Genomic DNA, 25,552 nt, shown 5'->3' with positions numbered 1-25,552 from the left:
TGAAAGCCTGCCAGAACACATGGACCTGAACAGCCACTAGGCGGCACTTCTAAATTTTTCAAGTGCTGCTATCACTACCTCAGTACTATGCATAGGTCATGCCCCATGTGCCAGGCTATCGACACCCATGGCTGGACTATACAGCTAGTGGTGCAGTGCTCAGTCCTCAATCATCTTCTGACTGTGCTCTCATATTGCTTGTAGTATTCATCGTTGTTTGGTTTCCCGTACTGCTGCGACTAGGTTCTTGATTTGGTTCCCTCTCGGGATTTGTCACTCTGCCATGTTGTCTTTGTTCTCTGTCCATCACTGTTGTTTTTTTTTGTGTGTTTTTCAGTGATTCACTGTCGATGTCCTTGGTTGGTCAGCCAGTGTCTCCTCGTTGTGTCTTATTCTGGTTACTATACAAGCTTTGCACATTCATGTATTTCGAAATCATGGGTGAAGGAGAAAATTTTACTGGTGGTAGTCCATGGGCATTAGCCTATTTTACTGTACATCATATAATAAACATGTATCCATACAACACTTGGGCAATAGAGGTTTGAAGCAAGCTACTTTTGCTGAGGGTGTACTCAACCAATGAGCTTGTATCGTGTCTGTCAAGACTGCTCCAGTAATTTTTATTTTGGTCATTGACAAGTTTCTTTTCAAAGAATATTAAAGTTTTAATAATCACTTTCTGGAATATGGGAAGTTGCAAGTTGATGTTAACTGCACCATCAGTGAGAACATGACAGTAACAGGTGAATTATTTGTTGAGAAACTGTAATGTTTCATTTCCCTTTCATCCTTATCTCTGTTGGCTCAGCAAAAATGAAAATAGTATGAAAGAATATTCAATTCATCTACTTATTTTCATCTTAAAATGCAAAATATTCATTTTTTGTGTGTTACCAATTTCAGCCCTATAATAAGACAGCATTTCTATTTCAAAATAAATATACTAACCTGAGTGCTGTGGCATTTGACTCATATTTTCCAAGCAGCAAGCTAAGGCGGTCACACTGTGACTTGCTGTCTTCCAGGGTGAGGGCTAGGACAGTATTTTGAGCTCTAAGATGTTCTACACGACTATTCAGTCTCTCCGTTTCCACTTCAAATTGCCGCCTTACAGCTGCTTCACCATGGGTCAATTCTTGCAGATCTGCCTCTTGTAATTCACTAACTAATGTTTCTGCCACCTTGGTGCTGCATACCTGTTTACAGAAGATAAAGCTATACATGCCAAATTTTTATAGAAGAGCTTTTCTGCTATATTGAAGCACTCTGAGGAGAATAAGATATACATTAATTAAATATGCTAAAAGACCATTATGAAGCCATAACATAAGAACCAATTATGAACTTTGTTAGATTAAATGTGAAATGCTTTTTCTTATTTCCATAGGTGGTTCCAGCAGAACAGCATACCTCCTTTTTCTCTCACTAACTACGGCAGTTGTGCACATTTGTGTTGACGTATTGTTTCCTGGCCTGAGCAAATATGTCTTCCATATTAGTAAATTTCTGTTTGAGCAACTTTGAGCTGTTTCAGGAGAAAGCATCAAGCTTTTGTTGTACATTTAGCAGAGTACATATTTCCTACAGTGAAGTATAGATGGCGTTATCAAAAGTTTCCAGTATACAGTGAATGCTTTTAAAGAAGTTTAGTGTTTGTCTACAGTATCAAAGGGTTCGTGATAACTTAAGAAAAATTTCTTCTACAGACTGATGATGTCAATAATTTTGTGTTGAGATATGCTGCCTGTGATAGCACGAAGTGGAGAAGTGTAATTAGTGTAAGAGGGTCCAGTGCCAACGTGAAAGTTTGTCACAGTAGTAAAAGATAATTACTCTGGAAATGGAGCATGGATTGACACAATATTCTGGAGCTTTTGTGGAGAAATGAAAAAGTAAGATATTACCCAGTTTTTTTTTTTTTGGGACTATGGAGGTGAAAAAGCTACCAAAGGTATTACACAATTGTAGATGCAATCTCTCCCTCTAACTAAAGGATAATTTTGTGAATCACACGAGAGGTGATTTCATAGAGCAAATCAACAAGCAATCTTTATTGGAGTGCAATTAATGATCCATAAAGTTACTGTAGCCATTAAAACGAATTTAATAAAGTTAGGGTTTTGTGTGCTTGTACATACAGAAAAATTCTCATATGAAAATGGCATCAGCTCCCACCAGATGTGACAAATGATATGCATCTACATGTAAACACATTGACAGTGTACAGTACTTAAATTCATTAAAAAAAAACAAAAAACATACCACCTGAATCAAAGACCAATCATTTACAGTCAATCTTCTAAGGCGTGTTCCACGATCATTTGCTTTCCAATAAGAATACAAGTAATGTTTAAAGCTTTCCCGGCGTACTGATTGTTCCATAAAAACACGGGAGAACTGCCGGATATCAGTAACTTCCTGCCACGATATTTCGGCGCAGAGTCTTCTGGCCATCTTCAGGTGAATGCCACTGTAGTAGTACTGGCGAGTATGTGCTGAGCTCCGCTATTTAAAGCCTTCTGAGGTGACATTGCGCATGCGCAGCTCAGCTTGCGCATTCATAACGGCTCCGTGCGCTGTGCCCCGCGCCCTCCACTGTGAAAGCCTGGCGTATCGGTGTCAGGTCGATTTCCATCTTTATGCAGATAACTACGTCGACTATGAAGTTTCTCTATAACAGGATTCCAAGCAGAGTTCGGCTGATAACCGCTATCTCGATTGATGAGAGTCTCGTTGTCAGACAATCTTATTTCCACAGCTTCATTGATAATCGAGCTCCAAAAGTTTGATGTATGGGCCAAAATTTTTGTGTCGTTGTAATTCATGGAATGGTCTGTGGAAATACAATGTTCGGCGATTGCGGACTTGGTGGGTTGGAGAAGGCGAGTATGCCGTTGGTGTTCCACAATGCGTTCCTGCACAGTTCGTGTTGTTTGCCCTATATATGATTTGCCGCATTCACACGGAATTTTGTAAACACCTGGTTTACGCAGGCCCAGGTCGTCTTTAACGGATCCCACCAGTGATGAAATTTTGGAAGGAGGGCGAAAGATGACTCTCACTTGATACTTTCTCAATATTCTGCCTATCTGTGAAGAAATATTCCCAATAAATGGTAGATAAACAGTCGACCTGAAGGCCTCTTCCTCTTCCTTGTTCCGTCGTTTGTAGGTCTTCATCACTCTGTTCACTTGCCTAGGTGAAAAGCCATTCTTCAAAAATACTTTTTGCAGGTGTTCCAGTTCCGCTTGAAGACTGTCGGCATCAGAGATAGTATGGGCATGGTGGACCAAGGTTTTGAGAACGCCCATTGTTTGTGCTGGATGGTGGCAACTAGTAGCTTGTAGATACAGGTCTGTATGAGTGGGCTTTCTGTACACCGAGTGACCAAGTGTGCCATCACTCTTCCGTCACACCAAGACGTCTAAAAATGGCAGAAAACCATCTCTCTCTATCTCCATGGTAAACTTCATGTTTTCATGTATGGAGTTCATGTGACGTAAAAATTCTTGGAGACAGTCCAGACCATGAGGCCACACTATAAAAGTGTCGTCAACGTACCGCCAAAATACTGTCGGTTTAAAAGTGGCAGAGTCGAGTGCTCTCTCCTCAAAATCCTCCATAAAAAGATTGGCTACCAGGGGAGACAAAGGACTCCCCATGGCGACACCATCAGATTGTTCGTAAAATTCGTTGTTAAATATAAAATATGTAGAGGAGAGAGTGTGCTCAAACAACGCTGTAATGTCTGCACCAAACATATTGCCAATGATGTGTAGTGAGTCCACCAGAGGCACCTTTGTGAACAGTGAAACCACATCAAAACTGACCAATAAATCACTACTTTGCAGTTGTAGTGACTGAAGTCGACTGATAAAATCACCAGAATTCTTTATGTGATGTGCACACTTGCCTATCATTGGTTTGAGTAAAGATGCCAAGAATTTTGCTAGGTCGTAGGTGGCTGCTCCAATGTTACTCACAATTGGACGTAATGGCACATTTTCCTTGTGGATCTTAGGCAGTCCATATAGCCTAGGTGGAACTGAACTGTTTGGTTTCAGTCTCTTGATGACCTCCTTCGGTAGAGAACTATTTGATAAAAGTTCTGCTGTTTTTCGCACTACTCGACTCGTGGGATCCTTATCGATTTTGCGATACGTTGAATCACATAATAAAACATTGATTTTATTAATATAGTCATCCCTTGGTATGAGGACAGTAGCGTTTCCTTTGTCAGATTTTAAGACTACTGTATCCACATCTGCTCGTAAGTTACGGAGGGCTATCCTCTCCGTGGGCGAGATGTTATTCTTCATTGGTGCACCCCTGGTCAATACACGGCAAGACTCTCGACGAACATCCTCCGCTTCATCTGTATCAAGACGGTGTACAGCTTCTTCCATGGCACTGATGAAATCCACTAGTGGCGGTGAAACAGGTGTGGGAGCAAAATTCAGTCCTTTTGCTAGCACAGACACAGTCGCGTCATCTAAAGTTTTCTCTGTCAAATTAACAACAGATCGTCGAGTTGGAACTTCCTGCTGCATCTGTTTAGAAAGTCTGTCAATCTTGGCAGTTTGCCTCGTCACAGCTTTATCATGGCTCCAGTTTGCTTTAGCCCATGTCACACCATCCACCCAGACCCACGACAGAGAAGATAGTCTTGCTGCCAATTCCAAATGTATGTGGAACATGTCCTTTGACACAGAATCCAATTCACGCCGAGTAAAACGAATCCTTTCTCTCACCAAAGCCATGCTTGCTTTACGTTTGATGTTGTTTGCAGCAGTGGTATTTATGAAATGCACACTTTTGGTAAACGTTGGAATAATGCCCTTGTCTCTGCAACTTAATAAGAATATCAACGAGCTCAGCAGCCTCGCTCTTCTTTCACGTAACTTGTCGACTCTTCGAATACATTCCATCACTTCCTCCCCCATTTGTCTATTACCTCTGTTACCAGGAGTATTTCTCCTCAACTATATCTCAAACAGATCTAAACCACTAAATCTATTTCTCAGAAACCATTTGGTTGTGGACATAATATATATCAACAAAATTCACTAATTTCTGAGTGTTCTAACGACCTTGTCTGAAACTGATCCCGAGTCATGGCTTCGACCTTAACTTTTTGAAACACAAGTCCAGTGAGCTGAATCCTTTAACAAAATTCGATTCTGACTGGCAGACAACTTGTATGCCATTCATCAAAGTATACTGATTGTAGCGTCATTCTCTCCTCATGGGAGCACTGTGCGATAGTGTCATGTACTTGGAGAAACTATCAGCATCATCTGTCATAATTTAAATGAGTGGTATTTTTCTAAAGTACAGAATTCTGACTAGTGAACTTCTCATCCTCAGGCACAGTTCCAAACAATAACATGGTTCTTTTTCCTTGTGAGGTGTTCAGCAGAAAATTAAAAAAAAAAAGGGCAGTACATGGATAATGCCCAAGTTGTCTGGGATGCCTTATGAAATGGAAATAAGTGAAATACAGAAAAAAAAAACAATATGTCTGTAATGAGTATCAAAGCCGAAGCCTACTTTATCTCGTACGATCAGTGACCAATAAAGATTCTTGATTATCTTTGATTTTCCATATTGTCAATTGCACTTGTTATACCATGGGAAAAGCATCCCACAATTATAAAGAAACGAAACAAATCATACCAAAACGTTTACATCTTTACTTCTGAAACCACTGTTAAGAGTGTCATAGAAAGTAATCATTACAGTAGCACCATTACTGGATTCCATTTGTGAAGAGTCAGAGACTGATTATACATGTTCATTCTGTTTGATAATATTTTATCTGCATTATCACTACACAAATGTAATGCACATCTTCAAATTATTTTCAGATATTACTTAGTAGACTGACTCAGATTTTCACAGAAAGTAAATAATGATTTCTGCATCACAAACAGGTAACTATTTGCAACAGAAAATCTATATCATAACTGAATAACTTGTCAGGGTTGGGGTTCATAGTCATGTAAAATTCTGTAAATGGCGCCTCAGTCACCTTCACCTGTAAAAGTTATTTAATCGTACTATTCTAAGTTTGGCCATGTGCCAACTATCGGCAACTATCGAGTAGTATGGATGTGCTTTTGCATATTATAAAAACACTTTTCACATGTTTCTCCTTGATAAGGAGGAATTTTAAATGTCTTGTTATGACACTGTGTTTGTTGTTTCTCAACTTTCCAATATTGGTGCTATCAAAGAGTCAGTGATGGTAAGCACTATTGGATGACATTTAGCTTGGCCTTAAGGTCAGCTCTTCTCTTGGTCAGGACAAGTTCTGCAACATAAGGAACTATTGTCATGTATGTGACTGCCGGTGTACACAGCTGATTAAAGCTCTCGAGTTTCCAGCCAGGTGGCAGTATTATACAACTGCAATGTTTCAACGAGTGGCATACTCATCATCTTCTAGCGAACTATCGTTTTGTCTGTCACAACTTAAACCCTTATTGGATTAAGATGGTAAATATAAAGCAATACACATGGATGAAGTTAGATATGAATGTAAGCCAAAAGAAACAAAAGAGAAACAAAGTGGACTCTATACCAAATGGTTAAAAAAGCCCCTATTCTTCTGCATAAATACTATGTTTTCAGTGAAAGTACACATTTAACACAGCATTATGCAACATAAATGACAAAGCACTGCTAAAGTTAGTATAAAATGTGTAGTCACAAATTAACATACCCCAAGTGAAGCCAACTGAGAACCAGTGATGTGATGGTCCATCTTGCGAAGAACCACACGCTCAGCTACCTTGCAGACAGGGGTATCATCTTGTGGGACAACTGACAGGTTATTTGGTGTACATGCTGTTGGGGAGGATGATAAACACCTGTGCTCAGGTGATCCTTTGGATTCCATCTCTCGCACCTGCAGGATTTCATGTAAATAAAAATAATAATAATGATCACTGATAAAGCTTGCAATCAATAACGAACATTCTCTCTCTCCCTCTCTCGCTCTCTCTCGGCCAGCTTAATATTTAAGAATGGAAAATGTCAAAGTACCTTTACTACTAAAAATAATGTAATTTTCCAAGCTTAAAAGATTTCATTTGCTAATGGGATGTGGTGCTATCACTCTAAAATCTCAAAATTATGGAACCTAAAATATTATTTCTTAAATTGATTTTGCAGCAACTATTTAAAGATGAAGAGGCTTGCATAGGATACAGCACCATGGAGATTTGCATGAAACCAGTCTTTGAGCTGAAGACAACAAAAACAACTACAACAACATCAACAAAAACAAATGGACTTCACGAGAAGAGGAGCTCATTATACACTATTTGCTCTAAAAACATTTGATTATGTTCTTTTAATGATTGTGTATGCTTAATGCCTATCAACAGGTACTGTACACTCTAATTCCATTTTTATTAATTTATAACAGCTTGCATGTAATAGGCACCTACAAAGCGACGGTTATTATGAAGAGCAACAGGTACAACTGCTTTTCTAGAAAACAGTTATTATAAAAGATATTTCTTTGCGTCAAACAATGGAAAATCCAGGATGGAATGTAACAATATTATGACGAAAAAAGACTCTCACAATTATAGCTTTCGACCATTAAGGCCTCCATCAATAGACACACACACAGATATATATATATATATATATATATATATATATATATATATATATATATATAGGTGTACTTCCTCATTCCCTCAAACCCAGAACCTCCCACAGAAGAACCACAAAAGTGCTCCACTTGTGACAGGATACTTTCCGGGACTGGACCAGACTCTGAATGTGGCTCCCCAGCAGGGATACAACTTCCTCAAATCCTGCCCTGCAATGAGATCCATCCTTCATGAAATCCTCCCCACTTCACCAAGAGTGTCTTTCGGCCGTCCACCTAACCTTTGTAACCTCTTAGTTCATCCCTATGAAATCCCCAAACCACCTTCCCTACCCTCTGGCTCCTACCCTTGTAACCGCCCCCGGTGTAAAACCTGTCCCATGCACCCTCCCACCACCACCTACTCCAGTCCTGCAACCCGGAAGGTGTACACGATCCAAGGCAGAGCCATGTGTGAAAGCACCCACGTGATTTACCAACTGACCTGCCTACACTGTGATCCATTCTATGTGGGAATGACCAGCAACAAACTGTCCATTTGCATGAATGGACACAGGCAGATAGTGTTTGTTGGTAATGAGGATCACCCTGTGGCTAAACATGCCTTGGTGCACGGCCAGCACATATTGGCATACACCGTCCGGGTTATCTGGATACTTCCCACTAACACCAACCTATCCGAACTCCGGAGATGGGAACTTGCTCTTCAATATATCCTCTCTTCCCGTTACCCACCAGGCCTCAATCTCCGCTAATTTCAAGTTGCCGCCACTCATACCTCACCTGTCATTCAACAACATCTTTGCCTCTGCACTTCCACCTCGACTGACATCACTGCCCAAACTCTTTGTCTTTGAATATGTCTGCTTGTGTCTGTATATGTGTGGATGAATATGTGTGTGTGTGCGAGTGTATACCCGTCCTTTTTTCCCCCTAAGGTAAGTCTTCCCGCTCCCGGGATTGGAATGACTCCTTACCCTCTCCCTTAAAACCCACATCCTATTGTCTTTCCCTCTCCTTCCCTCTTTCCTGACGAAGCAACCGTTGGTTGCGAAAGCTAGAATTTTGTGTGTATGTTTGTGTTTGTTTGTGTGTCTGTCGGCCTGCCAGCGCTTTCGTTTGGTGAGTTGCATCATCTTTGTTTAAATATATGGTCTTTAAATATGTCTGCTTGTGTCTGTATGTGTGGATGGATATGTGTGTGTGTGTGTGTGTGTGTGTGCGAGTGTATACCTGTCCTTTTTTCCCCCTAAGGTAAGTCTTTCCACTCCCGGGATTGGAATGACTCCTTACCCTCTCCCTTAAAACCCACATCCTTTCGTCTTTCCCTCTCCTTCCCCTCTTTGCTGATGAGGCAACAGTTTGTTGCGAAAGCTTGAATTTTGTGTGTATGTTTGTGTGTCTGTCAACCTGCCAGCACTTTCATTTGGTAAGTCACATCATCTTTGTTTTTATATATATATATATATATATATATATATATATATATATATAACACAGGGAAACATTCCACGTGGAAAAAATATATCTAAAAAGAAAGAAAGTGATGAGACTTACCAAACAAAAGCGCTGGCAGGTCGATAGACACACAAACAAACACAAACATACACACAAAATTCTAGCTTTCGCAACTAACGGTTGCTTCGTCAGGAAAGACGTCCGTCCACATCAAACCCACCAACAAGCAACAGTACCTCCATTATGACAGCTGCCACCCATTCCACATCAAACGGTCCCTTCCCTACAGCCTAGGTCTTCGTGGCAAACGAATCTGCTCCAGTCCGGAATCCTTGAACCATTACACCAACAACCTGAAAACAGCTTTCGCATCCCGTAACTACCCTCCCGACCTGGTACAGAAGCAAATAACCAGAGCCACTTCCTCATCTCCTCAAACCCGGAACCTTCCACAGAAGAACCCCAGAAGTGCCCCACTTGTGACAGGATACTTTCCGGGACTGGATCAGATTCTGAATGTGGCTCTCCAGCAGGGATACGACTTCCTCAAATCCTGCCCTGAAATGAGATCCATCCTTCATGAAATCCTCCCCACTCCACCTAGAGTGTCTTTCCGCCGTCCACCTAACCTTCGTAACCTCTTAGTTCATCCCTATGAAATCCCCAAACCACCTTCCCTACCCTCTGGCTCCTACCCTTGTAACCGCCCCCGGTGTAAAACCTGTCCCATGCACCCTCCCACCACCACCTACTCCAGTCCTGTAACCCGGAAGGTGTACACGATCAAAGGCAGAGCCACGTGTGAAAGCACCCACGTGATTTACCAACTGACCTGCCTACACTGTGAAGCCTTCTATGTGGGAATGACCAGCAACAAACTGTCCATTCGCATGAATGGACACAGGCAGACAGTGTTTGTTGGTAATGAGGATCACCCTGTGGCTAAACATGCCTTGGTGCACGGCCAGCACATCTTGGCACAGTGTTACACCGTCCGGGTTATCTGGATACTTCCCACTAACACCAACCTGTCAGAACTCCGGAGGTGGGAACTTGCCCTTCAGCATATCCTCTCTTCTCGCTATCTGCCAGGCCTCAATCTCCGCTAATCTCCAATTTCTATTTGCCGCCGCTCGTACCTCACCTGTCTTTCAACATCACCTTTGCCTCTGTACTTCCGCCTCGACTGACATCTCTGCCCAAACTCTTTGCCTTTACAAATGTCTGCTTGTGTCTGTGTATATGCGGATGGATATGTGTGTGTGTGCGAGTGTATACTCGTCCTTTTTTTCCCCCTAAGGTAAGTCTTTCCGCTCCCAGGATTGGAATGACTCCTTACCCTCTCCCTTAAAACCCTCTTTCCTGACGAAGCAACCGTTTGTTGTGAAAGCTAGAATTTTGTGTGTATGTTTGTGTGTCTATTGACCTGCCAGCGCTTTTGTTTGGTAAGTCTCATCACTTTCTTTCTTTATATATATATATATATATATATATATATATATATAAAGATGATGCAACTCACCAAACGAAAGCGCTGGCAGGCCGACAGACACACAAACAAACACAAACATACACACAAAATTCCAGCCCTCGCAACCAACGGTCGCCTCGTCAGGAAAGAGGGAAGGAGAGGGAAAGATCAAAGGATGTGGGCTCCAAGGGAGAGGGCAAGGAGTCACTCCAATCCCGGGAGCGGAAAGACCCACCTTGGGGGAAAAAAGGACAGGTATACACTCGCACGCACGCGCGCACACACACACACACACACACACACACACACACACACACACACACACACACACACACACACACACACACATCCATCCGCATTGGTGAGTCGCATCATCTTTGTTTTTATATATATATTTTTTTATCCTCACACACGACTGCAGTCTCAGGCAACTGAAACCACACTGCCGAAAGCTATAATTGTGAGGGTCTTTTTGTTGTGCCTATCTGCGACTCAGCTTCTCCGCTATATGCTCATTAGCAACTTTCCTTCTCATAATATTGTTACATTTATTTGTGTAAATTTTACACTGGCAGAAATATTCAAAGAATGTATCATTCACAAAAATAAGCTGCTGATTCATCTTACTTGTTTTCCTACCAGCTTCATTTCCAAAGAAAGCATGTCAGTTCTATAAATTAAAAGAGAATCAGCAAACTTGTCTAACATCCTCTTTTTACTGTTCTGTAAGATACTGCACCAGCCCCAATGTGCATTCTGTTCTTAGGCATGCAATGAGTTAATTGACATTCATAAGCAGCTGAAAATTGCCCTGACTACTGTCAAGCAATTGGAAGCATCTGTGAAAGATGTTGGGAGGGCTGCCAAAGAGTCATGTGCCAGTGATACCAAAGGTACCTCAAGTGCTATCCTCTACTGTGGATACTGTATCTCCTGCAGGAAATACAGGATCTATCACTACTCGCTAATTTGACTGTGTGTGGCATGTCAATGGCAGGTCCATGCACCCTGTGTGTGGGAGACATGAACCACGGAAAACTCTAGGTGTTCCACCCATCCCCCTAACCAGCAAGAATCAGGGACTGTCTTCCAATGAAACCAAAACCGAGCAATGAGACTCACTTCACCTTTGTGAAATGTGCTGTGTCCTTTGTCAAGAGGAGGCAAAATGCAAAAGGGTCAGGGGTTTATAATCATCAGTAATTCAAACAGATGGTGGACAATAGTACCCCTTATGAGGGCCTCATTCAACATGTTGAAGAGGCAATTCCAGCAGCCATTAAGGGAACAGGGTGTAACAAATTGCAGTATGTGATGTGTATTAGGACAAACAATGTTATCTGAGCTCCAATTTGGATCACTCCAGTGACTGTCAGAGAACGTTGATAATACTGGTGTCCCTCAAGTAGTTTTAATGAAGCTCACAATCTGTAGCTTTGCTCCAAGAACAGATTGTTGGCCCTCATTCAGAGTCAAGTGAAAGGCTTGATTCAGAGAACGTGAAGAGTATGTGACAAACTAGGCTGTGGCTTCCTAGACTTGTGCCATAGAGTTGTGAACTGGGAGGTCCCTCTAAATGGGTCAGGTGTGCACTACACATTAGAGGTGGCTACCGAGGTAGCTGACTGTGTATGGTGCGCACACAAGGATTTTCTAGCTTAGTCAAGTCTCCATCCAGTCCAGATAATGATAGAAGTAGGAGACCTGGAAGTACCAGTATAAGACCCAAAGAAATGCCACTCCCCTCCCTCTCCTACAGGTGTGAGTGCTAAAATCCTGATGGTTAACTGTTGAAGCATTTGCAACAAAGTATTAGAGTTTAAAGTATTCCTAAAAAACAGTGAAGCTAACAGCAATGAGATTGTTGGGGAAAACTTAAGCATATATTAGAAGAGTAGGAGAATGGGAAATTGACATGGCGTATTTGTTGCGGCAGGCAAAAACTCAGATCCAGTCAGATAGAAACTGAATCTGCATGCAAAATGCAAGACTCAGTATCAGAGTGGGCATAGAACTGTAACTGAATCTTCTCCTGACCATCAGACTCAGCTTATGATGTAATCAGAAACTTTAGAGAAAAGCTCAGTTTACTTGTCCATCACCTGGCAAACAACAGGGATAGCAACAGTTTGTTAGAGGTGGATGTGGCAAGATATTACTAAATGCCTTCTCCGAACACAACCTAGAACAGACAATAAATATGTTAGATCCAATTGCAACTAACAGACAAGACCTCTTAGAGGATGTTCACATTGAAATTGGTATTAACAGTTGTATGGCATTTGTAGCAACAATGATTACAAAATTTCCAAGGGCAATCAAAACACATAGAAAGATTTATATAGTCAGTAAACTACATAAAGATGCAATAGTGTCGTATCTCAATGAGAAATCTGAAACTTTTATCTCAGGATAGGAGCTTGTAGAGGAACTTCAAGTCAAGTTTAAAAGAACAGTTGACCATGCACTGGATACATATGCAACCAGTAGAACAATACATAATAAGAACTCTACATGGTATATGCTCACTGTAAAGAAACTTCTAAGGAAACAGAGATCACTGCATAACAGATGTAAGACACAACCATTGGGTTAAAGTCAGAGAGATGCTGAATGAAATGTGTTTGACAGTAAAGAGAGCAATGCATGAAGCCTTCAGTGATTACATAGCAAATATTACTGTATGATCTTTTCACAAACTTAAAAAAATTCTAGTCAGTGTAAAGGCTGTTAGTGGTACCGAAGTTAGTGTCCATTCACTGACGGATGAAACAGGGACTGAAATTGAGGTTAGCAGAGCAAAAGGAGAAATGCTTAACTCCATTTTCAAATGTTCATTGTGCCTTTACAAAGGATAACCCAGGACAAATGGTCCAATTTAATCCTTGTACCACTGAAAAGATGAATGAAACAGGTAAGTGGTATTGAGAAACAGTTGGAAACTACACGGTCCAATGGAATCCCTGTTAAAAAAAAAAAAAAAAAAAAAAATCCAGTCGTTGGAAGAAGCCGTAAGTCATATCCATCTACAAGTAGGGTAGCAGATTATCCCTGCCATTGATTTGCTGTAGAATCTTAGAACACATACTGAGCTCAAGCTTAATGAGGTACCTCAAACAGAATAGTCTCTTCCATGCCAATCAACATGGATTCTGAAAACATCGCTCACGTGAAACCCAAATTGCACTTTTCACACATGACATGGTGAAAGCATCAGATCACAGCAGTCAGGTAGATAAAGTATTTTTTGTTTGCAAACACCTTCTATTTTTCATGTTCATAACATAACATGAAAAAAGTTATGAACATCAAATAAATAAACACCACCTTTATATCGATTTTAAACAAGCCTATGATAGCATCTCAAGAGTGGCACTGTAGAATCTAGTGGACGAGGCTGGAATACCTTATAAGCTCATTAAACTTACTATGATGTAAGTGAGACCAACTGTAAAGTAAAAATACAGGGCAAAATCATCAGAGAAGTGGAAGGGAAGGAAGGACTGAGACAGGGTGACAATATCTCCTCACTTGCTATTCAAAAAGTCATAGGCAGGCAATGTGGCATTCCTTGCACAAAACACTGCTGTGCTGGCCGATGCCTATCAACAACTGGAGAGAGGTACAAGGGAACATGGCCTGGTAGTCATTGCCAAAAAGACCAAATATATGGCAATGACCAACCAATGAAACCCACCAAACCTCAGGATAGTCGACAAGGAGTTTGAGAGGGTGAGAGATTTCAAGTACCTCAGATAGACTATCACAGAGAGGAATGACATCAGCAGCAAGGTGAAAGCTAGAATAGCAGCAAGCAACAGATGCGGCTTTGCCACACTGCCCATGCTTAGGAACTCGCTTCTATCAATAAAATCTAAAATCCTCATTTACAAAACAATTATAAGACTGGTTATTATGTATGGTGCTGAGACACAGACCACGACTGCAAATGAGGAAAGAATCCTTAGTATTTGGGAGAGAAAGGTTCTGCATAAAATATATGGCCCCATATATGGTCAAGAAGGTTGGCGCATCCTTGCGAATGCACAACCAAAACAACTTTTTGAACAACCTGACATTGTCACTACCATTACAATAAGTAAACTGTGGTGGGTCCAACACATGGTCAGAATGGAAGAAGACAGAACCTGTAAGAAGATTTTTGATGGCAAGGCTGAAGACACATGATGGAAGGGCATCCCAGAAAGAAATGGGTGCACAGAACTGAAGAAGACACGAAAAAGCTGGGTATCAGAGGTTGGACACAGAAAGCAGAATGGCAGGATATTGTGATGCAGGCCAAGGCCCTTCAAGGGCTGTAGAGCTGAGGAGTAAGTAAATAAGTAAATGACATCTATGATTTTTATCAAAACTACAGTCGTATGGGGTACCAAGAGAAATTTGTAATGGAATTGAAGATTTAAAAAAAAATTTTTTTTGTTTTATTTTAATTTTTTATTTTATTTATTTATTTATTTTTTTTAAAGGGAAGACACAGCAAATTATCTTGGATGAAGTGTCATCAACAGATGTAGAAGTACCTTCAGATGTGCCACAGGGATGTGTGTTGCGACCTTTGCTATTCATGTTGTATATTAATGACCTTGAAGAGAATATTAATAGTAACCTCAAACTTTTGACAGATGACAGTTGTCTATAATGAAGTACTGTCTGAAAAAAGATGCACAAATATTCAGTCAGACCTTAATAAGATTTCAAAGTGGTGCAAAGATTGGCTACTTGCTTTAAATGCTCAAAAATGTAAAATTGTGCACTTCACAAAATGAAAAGAGGTAGTATGCTGTGACTACAAAATCAATGAGTCACACATGGAATTGATCAACTCATACAAATACCAGGGTGTAAGACGAATCTGAAGGGACCGAAAAATCAGGAGTTCGTGTTAAAAAAATTTGTGTTAAGTGAAAAACAGATTTTAATAAGTATGCATGTACAGCAGTACAGGAATGTGTAATGCACTACACTATCAATCACATTATTGTAGACTTATAACACTATAAAGTGATTGTAAAATTACAAGTACTCACAAATTATGTACATTACTTTCTTGGAAAAAATTCGATCATGGTTCGCTGATGTTCATGGGAACGATAATATTTTGTAATTTCACAACCAATTGTAATGATAGCGTCCGTAAACCCAGCAGTGACGTTGGATGTTGAAGTGAACCATTCTAAACAGTCCAAGGCTGTAAACATCTCCTGATGAGTAGGAGGAATGGTATCTGTATTCTCTTCCTCTTCTCTTTCTTCTGATGGCCCTTCTTGCACCTCGTTCACAGCTTTTGGCATCTCCGATTCACAGAAGCACATATGGCAACATCATCGTCTACACTAATGAATTCTTCGAAACTAATCCTGGGGTTTGCAACGTCCTGCAGAACTGTCCATTCATCAGGTGAAGTGGCATCTTCTAACTTGTGGACATCTTCAGTGTTGCTATGTCTCCAAGCTCTGTTAAAGCACTTCCCTATATGATGTGGCAATACTGAGTTCCAGGCTGCTGCGATGGCTTTTATTGTGTCAAGCAGATTCCAATTTGGGGTTGCACTGTTGTTTTCAGCAGCATGAATTGCAGCTCTTACGAGTCGCTTATGATAAGCTCTCTTTATGAGAGAGATTATGCCTTGGTCCAAAGGGTGAAGGCGGCTTGTGGCGTTGGGTGGAAAAAACTGAACCTTTATGTTGGATAGGTTCAGATCATGAACGTTATGGGCAGTACATCTGTCCAATGTAAGAAGAACATCTCTATTTTGAGCAACCATTTGACTGTTGAAACGAAGAAGCCACTTTCGAAATGATGTGCCATCGATCCAAGCTTTCTTGTTATGAGAGTAGATGCAAGGTAAAGTGTCCATATTTATGTTTTTAAAACAATGTGGTTTCTCGGATTTACCGATAACCCAGGGACGAAACTTCTCACTGCCATCAGCATTACAGCACAGTACAACAGTCACACGTTGTTTGCTTCGTGCTCCACCATGTCACTTATCACCTTTTATCCCCAGGGTGTGATTTGGAAAAAGATTGTAGAAAAATCCAGTTTCATCCATGTTAAACACATCACATGAGGCATACTTTTCCCTCACTCAGTTGAATTCATGCAACCAGTTGTTCGCACTTTCTTCATCAACTTTATTTGCTTCACCGCAAATTTGTACAGATGAAACTGAATGTCTCTTTTGGAACCAATACAACCAACCAAGCAATATCATTTGCTTTTGACTGAATAACAGGGCCAGTTAAAGGTATGTTAGATGCACGAATATGATTGAACCATTCTAGCAGTAAGGTCTCGATGTCTTCTTACTTGGCAGTACGAAGTCGTTTAGATTTGTTTCCAGAAACAGATGCCTCAGCATTAATAATTTTTTCTTGATTCTTAATAATTGTAGATAAAGTTGATTTAGGTATTCCAAACTGCTCTGCAATTGCTGTTTTCCTGGTACCACGGTCCACTTCATCTAGAACTTAAGCTTTAACTGTACATTTAGAGCTGTCTGTTTCCTCTTTGCCATTTTCGCGTGCTGCGGTACCGGTTGTAACTGTAGTTTTTATTCAGTATTCCAACTCGATATTGCTACGACTAACAGAACACCTGTCAAATCTGGCACTGAGTACGTTCCTAAATGCTGCTGCACACATTATTGAATGTCTTACAATGTACAGCATACACTGATTGTTGAGGTGATAATCGCGGCTACCGATCTACAATACGTTAAAATCTGGCCAACAATAAGTATAATTAGCTTTGTAGCTGCATTTTCTACATTCATTTTGGAAAAAAAATTACGCTTTAGAATACTCTAAGGTCGGAAGTTTGTGTTACAGTGAAATTTAATTACGCTAGGAGCTGAAACAGAGTTCGTAATTCGCCTTAACCGAAATTCGTGTTGACTGATAAAACATATCATAAGAACCAATGTATTCCTGGTGCGACCAATATTTTTTTCGCGTTAATCGCGAGTTCATCGTATGCGAGTTTGCTCTAACGAGGTTATACTGTATATGAAATGGAATGATTACATAGGCTCAGTCATAGGTAAAGCAGGTGGTAGACTTCAGTTTATTGGTAAAATATTAGGGAAATACAATCAGAAGGGGATTACTTACATTCATGTAACCCATCCAAAGAATATTACTGCTCAAGTGATTGGATTCCGTGTCAAATATGACTAACAAGGGATGTGGACATTCACAGAGAAGGGCTGCACAAATGGTCACAGATTTGTTGACCAATGGGGAAGCTTCACACAGATGCTGAAGAAACTGAATTGGCAGACTCTTTAAGACAGACATATACTATCCTGCATTCATTCTGATGCTCACCCATCCTGCTCCATGTCCTGTACAGAACTGTCACATTAGCAATATGCAACACCACACATTTTCATCCTGTACAGCAACTAAAATTTCATTTTTTTCATCTGCCTCAAAATAAAATGGTTTAAGTATTTACTAATACTGGTTTTTAGTGACTCATACCTCTAAAAGAAAACCTTTTTTGTGTCTGCATAGGGAGGGATGCTTTCATTTCATGGTAGAATACACTTTCATGTTATTTACATGATATGCAATAACTGGGGACCACAGCTGCAATAATAATGTAATGTGATCAAATGTGCGCCATTTTGCCTTTTTACCTCAGGAGGAGAAGGACTTACTACTGCCACTCGACACATACGGAAGTACCGGTACATGACCTGTCCTAGATTTCAGAATTGATGGTTCCTTTCTTAAGGAGGAGAGAGCTTAAATTCATGTGATTAACTGCAAAGGATTGACTTGAAAACATGAGCTGGAATTTCACGAAAATTATGGCAGTGGGCTAAAACCAGCTTATGGGTCACACCAATTTGCTTATGCTGCACAGTCAAATGTAAAACATGAAATAATTGCACACATTTTTATGTTAAGCTGGGACCGACATTTGGACCCACACCTCTCACAAGAACACTATGGCAGTGAGCTATTTATGTATGCCTCAACTTACAGTTTCAGTCTGTGAGTACCTCTCTCCTGAAACTTCCAAGTCACTCTGTGAGGATCATATCAGCAAGGTTCTGGATAAAGTACCAGTCTGACAGAGGAAGCTTCATCACAGTATACAATCTGTTAAATAGCAAGAACCATTTGTGAATGGAAAAGTACACTTATTTCTGCAAATCAAAGACAAATAATAAAAATGACAATTCTGAAGAGCTCCTGTGTCAAATGTAATCCAATAGCTTAAAATGGATGTTTCAGTTTGGTATATCAAATTTAATACCAATAGAAAGTGATGAAGATTAGATGGGTAGATCACGTAACTAATGAGGAGGTATTGAATAGGATTGGGGAGAGGAGAAGTTTGTGACACAACTTGACTAGAAGAAGGGATCATTTGGTAGGACATGTTCTGAGGCATCAAGGGATCACCAATTTAGCATTGGAGGGCAGCGTGGAGGGTAAAAATTGTAGAGGGAGACCAAGAGATGAATACACCAACCAGATTCAGAAGGATGTAGGTTGCAATAGGTACTGGGAGATGAAGAAGCTTGCACAGGATAGAGTAGCATGGAGAGCTGCATCAAACCAGTCTCAGGACCGAAGACCACAACAACAACAGAAAGTATGTTTATCTCAAGCAGCATCACATAGATTACAGGGTATATGCTGCTGTTAATGATGAGAGTATATGAACTCCACAAGAAGGAAATAAAACTATCACCTGCAGTCTGCACAGTCAGATGCAATGAGTACTCATCTATGGAAGTGGGTGATGATCAGGAGTTTGAGACAATAAAAGAACTTGCAAATGCCAGAAAACTGCATATCACTATAAATTTCACACCCATGTGTTGGTATATGGTGGCAGTACATGTGAGGTCACAAGAAAGCTGATACCCAGTATTCCCATGGTCAGTGATTACTGGACATAGGGAGTGGAAGGCTGCATGTGTGCTACAAAAGAGTGCCGAACTAGACAAGTGCACAGCTTTGTGGTTTTTGGGAATAAAGAATGTGTCCAAAGATGATATTCATCACAAAATATGCACTGTATAAGCTGCGGACTATATTTCATAGAAAGGTGTGTTCAACTAGATACTGAAGTCCAACAAATGACGAGAATGAACCACAAACAAGATGGGCCCTGGTCACCCTGTGGAGTTTTTCCACTGATGCCACAGTGCAGTGTGTGGAGGAAATGATCCATGGACATCCTTGTGTACAACTGTCAACATGGAACATGCCTACGTTGGTTGTCATGAGACTATACACAACCTTCTTAATAAGCACTTGAATTTTCATAAAATTGTGCATGTTGGGTGCCCCACTGTTGACTGCAGAGCACAAATGGAACAGAATAGCTTATCTATTCAGAATGTCATGTGTGGGTGTCATACTGCTGGAATTGAAGCCTCATGGTGAGACTGCTCATGCAGCATCCTACTGTACCATTCTGTTGGAACTGTGTAAGGCCTTACACCGCAAATGATCTGACTCCTGACAGCCGACGTTATTTTTCTAGATGTCAATTTACACCCTAACACAGCATGACAAGTGCAGGAACTATTGCAAATATTTCATTGGGAACACATAGAACATCCCTCATACATCTCCGACTTAGCCCCCCATAATTTTCATCTTTTGGGTCCCTTATACTATCAATGTGGGCAGCACTTTGAAGAAAATGAGGCACTTGTGTGTTGGATGTGACAGCTGCCACAAGAATGTTTTGCTGCAGGCTTTCAGGCTACCATCAGTGACTGAGTGAGTGAGTGTTAAAATTAAAAGGGAGAATAAGTTGAAAAGTGAAATAAATTTCTGGTCCTTCCTCACAGACTCCTGTCACTACCCATTTTTGGGACTCATTTATTGGTTTACAACTTCATAGTCCTAAAACAATTTGCTCTTTTACATAAACTGCAGACTGGCAATAGCAAGAATAGTGGTCCCAAATTAGCATACTGCACTATTTTGTTTAGGGACATTTTTAACAGTGACAGTAAAACACAAAGATTAACCAGTACAGCAGTTACTGAGTAGACTGCTGCATGGTGGTAGCAGACAGCATGTGCAGTTGCGGCACATGAGATGGTGTAAATCAAGCAACAAATACGTGGCAAACATAGGCTCTAGTAAAATATTTGTTGGGGGGAGAGGGGGGGGGAGGTAGGGGCATGGCCCCTTATTGGACCGACACCTGCCTCAAATAGACCCTACATGCTAGAAGAGGCTGCTGTGCAGGGCACACCCACTCACCTTCTTGCGCAGGCGGTCGCGGTCAGCGCGTAGCGTGGCAATGCTGGCACGTGCCTGTTGCAGCTCGTGACCTTGCTGTTCGAGACGCTCCCGAAGCGCAGCAGCTTCTGCACGCTGCTGCGCCAGCTCCTCAGCCAGCCCGGCCAGCTGCAGGCTGCGACATGACGTGCCCGCCTCACGGCTCAGCAGGCATTCCCCCTCCATCTCTGTTTGCTGCTGCTGCTGCTGTTGCTGCTGCAGCTGCTGGACTGCTGAATGCTCAGGCTCTGCCAGAGGTGTTGTGTCTGGTTCACCAGAGGTACAGTCCTCTTCATCCGGTGGATCTGGTACGATGCACGCTTCTTCGTCGGGCTCCTCTTCCTGCACAAAATACATTAAAACCATTTGCAGAAGGACTCACTGACAACAATCTGAATTAGAAGAAACATCAGCTCACAGACCACACTGGTCACTCTGTAGTGCTGTAGATGAAGTAAGATTGGTACCAGGCAGTCATGTGATCTTCCACTCCTGATATAAATCAATGTAGTGAAGTGGTGTATGTGTGTCAGTCAGTTGTAAGGAATCAGTGCAGTAAGATGATTTGATATTGAGAAGTGACAATGGCAGGAAGGAGCTATCACACCCATGGCCTTAGCATGAATGAAGTTGACTGATTTGATGGTGTACCAGCATGAACTGTCCAATAAATATACAAGGAATGGTACAGCACTTGCAGCTATTTTACATGGCATAAGAACAATGGTTGTAAAGGTATTCTAACTAACAGGGAATCTAACCCCAACAGGAATTTCTGTCAGTTAATGCAGATCCATGTCAACTAGTTTCTGAGTGAAAACTGCAAAGGGAGCTACATGCAATGGAGATATGGAATTGTGTACCCTGCAAAAGGCCACTGCTCATTGGGGGCGCATAGTGCTGCACATCTTCAATGGGCCAAAAAATACAGAAATTAGAGAGTAGGTAAATGGAGATGTGTAGTGTGGTCCAAGTCACAATTGTCTTTTCCAAATAATGTGAGGTATTTAGTGAACTGATGGCACAATGAGATGTTTGATCTGTAGTGTGTGAAGGGTGCAGTTCAGGCTGGAGGTTATTCAGTTACGTCTTTCTTACCATGATTTTGTGCACAGTGACTCACATTATGGTGAACATGAAATAGGATGTTTATTTCAGCATTATCATTTTTTATGATCTTTTTATCATTCTTTATGATGAGTACACAGTGAACACTCCCAGGATGACTACACAGCCATGTAGACAAGGCCTGCATGCATATGTTTGTAGTTTCAAGAGAATTCATGCACCTTTAGCCCCTCAACTTGGCTGCTAGACCGCCCTGTCTTAATCCCAAAGAAAATGTCTGGGACTATTTGGGACAGAGGGTAAAATGTAACAATCAACATCAATGCATAAAATGTCTGAGGGTAGAAACCGCTATTTTTTTCCAAAATAACTCTCAGTTTAATTTCTTACAGCTCTTTACAGAAATTCTCTAAAATGTAAGTGACATGAACAAGAAATAAATCTGAAGTATAATGAACATGAGATTATTAACTTTACTACTGGTCTCAGATGCCAAAAATTCACAATAAGCTTCATCATAAAATACAATCTCCACGTGAAGCAATTTATTTTTCTTCCAATGACACATTTTACTGCTGGACAAGAAGGAGCAGTGGGTTATTTGAGATTGTGGCCCAATGTAGTACTCTTTCTTTCAACCTAATCTCAAGGAGATGGAAACATAATAATCTGTTTCCAATTGGGAATATCTGGGAAAGTATTTTCAGTATCAGCTTTGCATCCAAGGAAAACATTCCAAAAATATTTATGTGCAAAATTCAGATCATGTTTGTTTGCCACTGTGCAGCAAATCTGCCTTGGAGCAAAAGTGGAAAATACACAAATGTAGCGATGTTCAGTCCAATATTCCAATGTAAGTTTCTGAATGTATGTAGATTGAGGCTATAGCTGAAATCACAACCAATGGTAGTCAAGTTTAGGTTTGTTCTGTGCATCTATGACATGCATTCTCCTAGCCAATGAGAGTTCAGTAGTGTTCTCAGTGCTCTGACATGAGTGTCACAGACAATGCTAGCATTAAATATGATCACAGCAAGTCATTTAGTAAAGTTTTCTTCCATTTGTTGCCAGTTGTTATTAGAGGTAAATGGCAAATTTTACGTTTTTCCCTCCTCTGCTCCTCTCCTTTCCACCCCCCCCCCCCCCACCTGTCTCCCCAAAAGTCTCCTGATCAGTGCCTGGCAACCTCATCCTGATGCCATCTAGGCCCTGCACGCACCGCCAGACTGCGCTCCTGTCTCCCCACACCCGTATCCTGCTATTCCTCCCCCTCCCTGCCCCATTCAGGATTCCTGCTTTCGTTCATTGTGACAGATGCATTCCGGCTGCAGCTTCCAGAGATAGTGCTCATGTGTTTGTGAGGTGCATATATATATATATGTGTGTGTTCATTCTGAAGAAGGCTTTGCCAAAACTCAGTGTGTAATAATCTTTTCAATGTGGTGAGCAGCAATCTATCCTTTTCATAATATAGTTGATTTCCAATCAGGAACTTCTATAGTTACATTGAAATGTGTATTACTTACAGCACATGGAAACATGGCAAAAGCATTAACACATTTTACGATGAAGGGCATGACCTACTGAAAGCTATAATTTCTGTAGCACTGGATGTAATAAGGGCATTAGCTCTACATCAAATTGCTTTCTATGGCCATAGGAAATTTGAAAAAGGGGAACACATGCACAGTTTCTTAAATATAATAGACCTCCTCACCAGATATTATCCTCTTATATGGGAACATCTTTCAAATGAAATGATTAAAACACAATAAACACAATATTTGAGCACACAAATTTAAAATAAGATGATGCAACTATTAAATAGTAGGCATTTAGTTTCAAGCAAACCAGATAGAAATGACTTTGAAATAAAGGAATCGTCTGTAGGATTTTTAGGAGCCATGATGCTGAGAGTATTGAAAAAGGAATATTAACTGATTTAGAGAAGATGAACACACAACTGGGTAGGTGCAGAGGTCAAGGATACACTGATGCTACATACGGTATGTATATGAATGGCAAACACTTAGGTCTGCAATCAAGAATTAAGTCACCAGCCCCAAATGCTGAGTTTATACATCATTCAACACATAGTTTAAATTTGGTACTAAATGATTTTGTCATGAAAACAGTTTTCTGAGAAACAGTTTTATGAGAAAATGGTGGTTCAGCGGTAACAAATAAATGAAACTGTTGCAGCTGACAGATGTGTTACAATGACTCTGAAGAAACTGTGCCCAATTAGATGGCCTTTCAGATTTTATTCGTTGTTATTAATCAAACTGTATTTCTTTGGAAAATATTAACCTAGTTTCCAAACTACTGCAGCCCATAATGCTGATACTGCAAGAAAAATCTACACTCCTGGAAATTGAAATAAGAACACCGTGAATTCATTGTCCCAGGAAGGGGAAACTTTATTGACACATTCCTGGGGTCAGATACATCACATGAGCACACTGACAGAACCACAGGCACATAGACACAGGCAACAGAGCATGCACAATGTCGGCACTAGTACAGTGTATATCCACCTTTCGCAGCAATGCAGGCTGCTATTCTCCCATGGAGACGATCGTAGAGATGCTGGATGTAGTCCTGTGGAACGGCTTGCCATGCCATTTCCACCTGGCGCCTCAGTTGGACCAGCGTTCGTACTGGACGTGCAGACCGCGTGAGACGACACTTCATCCAGTCCCAAACATGCTCAATGGGGGACAGATCCGGAGATCTTGCTGGCCAGGGTAGTGGACTTACACCTTCTAGAGCACGTTGGGTGGCACGGGATACATGCGGACGTGCATTGTCCTGTTGGAACAGCAAGTTCCCTTGCCGGTCTAGGAATGGTAGAACGATGGGTTCGATGACGGTTTGGGTGTACCGTGCACTATTCAGTGTCCCCTCGATGATCACCAGTGGTGTACGGCCAGTGTAGGAGATCGCTCCACACACCATGATGCCGGGTGTTGGCCCTGTGTGCATCGGTCGTATGCAGTCCTGATTGTGGCGCTCACCTGCACGGCGCCAAACACGCATACGACCATCACTGGCACCAAGGCAGAAGCGACTCTCATCGCTGAAGACGACACGTCTCCATTCGTCCCTCCATTCACGCCTGTCGCGACACCACTGGAGGCGGGCTGCACGATGTTGGGGCGTGAGCGGAAGACGGCCTAACGGTGTGCGGGACCGTAGCCCAGCTTCATGGAGACGGTTGCGAATGGTCCTCGCCGATACCCCAGGAGCAACAGTGTCCCTAATTTGCTGGGAAGTGGCGGTGCGGTCCCCTACGGCACTGCGTAGGATCCTACGGTCTTGGCGTGCATCCGTGCGTCGCTGCGGTCCGGTCCCAGGTCGACGGGCACGTGCACCTTCCGCCGACCACTGGCGACAACATCGATGTACTGTGTAGACCTCACGCCCCACGTGTTGAGCAATTCGGCGGTACGTCCACCCGGCCTCCCGCATGACCACTATACGCCCTCGCTCAAAGTCCGTCAACTGCACATACGGTTCACGTCCACGCTGTCGCGGCATGCTACCAGTGTTAAAGACTGCGATGGAGCTCCTTATGCCACGGCAAACTGGCTGACACTGACGGCGGCGGTGCACAAATGCTGCGCAGCTAGCGCCATTCGA

At 41.6% G+C, this 25,552-nt stretch overlaps 1 protein-coding gene across 2 annotated transcripts in view; it reads right to left on the bottom strand.

The window, feature by feature from the left end:
- Window positions 1–25,552, bottom strand: part of LOC126252905 (colorectal mutant cancer protein) — a 643,915-nt gene that overhangs the window by 44,604 nt on the left and 573,759 nt on the right. For both annotated transcript variants that reach the window (XM_049953885.1, XM_049953895.1), the window contains exons 7-9: window positions 20,825–21,184; window positions 6,728–6,913; window positions 952–1,199 (exon numbers count right to left, since the gene is read on the bottom strand). In XM_049953885.1, coding sequence (XP_049809842.1) covers window positions 952–1,199; window positions 6,728–6,913; window positions 20,825–21,184 — 794 coding nt within the window. The remainder of the gene's footprint in view (window positions 1–951; window positions 1,200–6,727; window positions 6,914–20,824; window positions 21,185–25,552) is intronic.

Source organism: Schistocerca nitens, chromosome 1 (genome assembly GCF_023898315.1).
Source record: "Schistocerca nitens isolate TAMUIC-IGC-003100 chromosome 1, iqSchNite1.1, whole genome shotgun sequence".
Classification (NCBI taxonomy): Eukaryota; Metazoa; Arthropoda; class Insecta; order Orthoptera; family Acrididae; genus Schistocerca; species Schistocerca nitens.
This window is presented reverse-complemented; position numbering and strand designations above follow the sequence as displayed.